The sequence below is a fragment of the Bison bison genome, unplaced genomic scaffold, assembly GCF_000754665.1.
Source record: "Bison bison bison isolate TAMUID 2011002044 unplaced genomic scaffold, Bison_UMD1.0 scf7180017864089, whole genome shotgun sequence".
Classification (NCBI taxonomy): Eukaryota; Metazoa; Chordata; class Mammalia; order Artiodactyla; family Bovidae; genus Bison; species Bison bison.
In genome coordinates, this window is record NW_011494661.1 from 714,490 (window position 1) to 714,992 (window position 503).

The 503-nt window shown below is 65.6% G+C and overlaps 1 protein-coding gene across 1 annotated transcript in view; it reads left to right on the forward strand.

The window, feature by feature from the left end:
- The window catches only part of CCDC88B (coiled-coil domain containing 88B), a 16,517-nt gene that overhangs the window by 3,426 nt on the left and 12,588 nt on the right, over positions 1-503 (forward strand). The window contains exons 8-9 of the mRNA XM_010838095.1: positions 2-35; positions 443-503. Of these exons, the coding sequence (XP_010836397.1) occupies positions 2-35; positions 443-503 (95 nt within the window). The remainder of the gene's footprint in view (position 1; positions 36-442) is intronic.

Consider the following 503-nt stretch of genomic DNA (forward strand, 5'->3'; position numbering starts at 1 on the left):
TTTGGCGGAGAGACAGGCCTTGGTGGAGGCCCCAGGTATTGCTAGGAGAACGGGGTGAGGGGGTGTCTGGGGATAGGCCCTTTGGAGGATGGGGCAGGTGGAGGGGAGCGGTAGGCAAGGTGGAAGTGTTAAGCAAGGCTAGGTCCTGGAGAGGAGGGTGGGAACGGTAGGGGAGGCAGCGTCTAAAGCACCAGCAATGGGGCTAAGTGGGGGCCTAGAAGGATGCCATCTTGGAAGGCCGTTTTTGAGAAGGGGCAAGGCCTACACAGGAGAAGGGCGGGGCCCGGTGCTGGGTCCCTGGAGAGAACTTGGAGGGGGAGGGGCAGATGGAGGGGAGAGGCGGGGCCTGGAGAGCCACTAGGGTGTAGGGTCAGATGGGGAGGGGAGCCTGGAGTGCGGGGCGAGGGGGGCATCCCTCCACCGGCTCTCTGCTCCCCACCAGGAGGAGCGGGCGCTCTCGGGGGCTCTGGAGGCCTCCAAGGCGCTGCTGGAGGAGCAGCTGG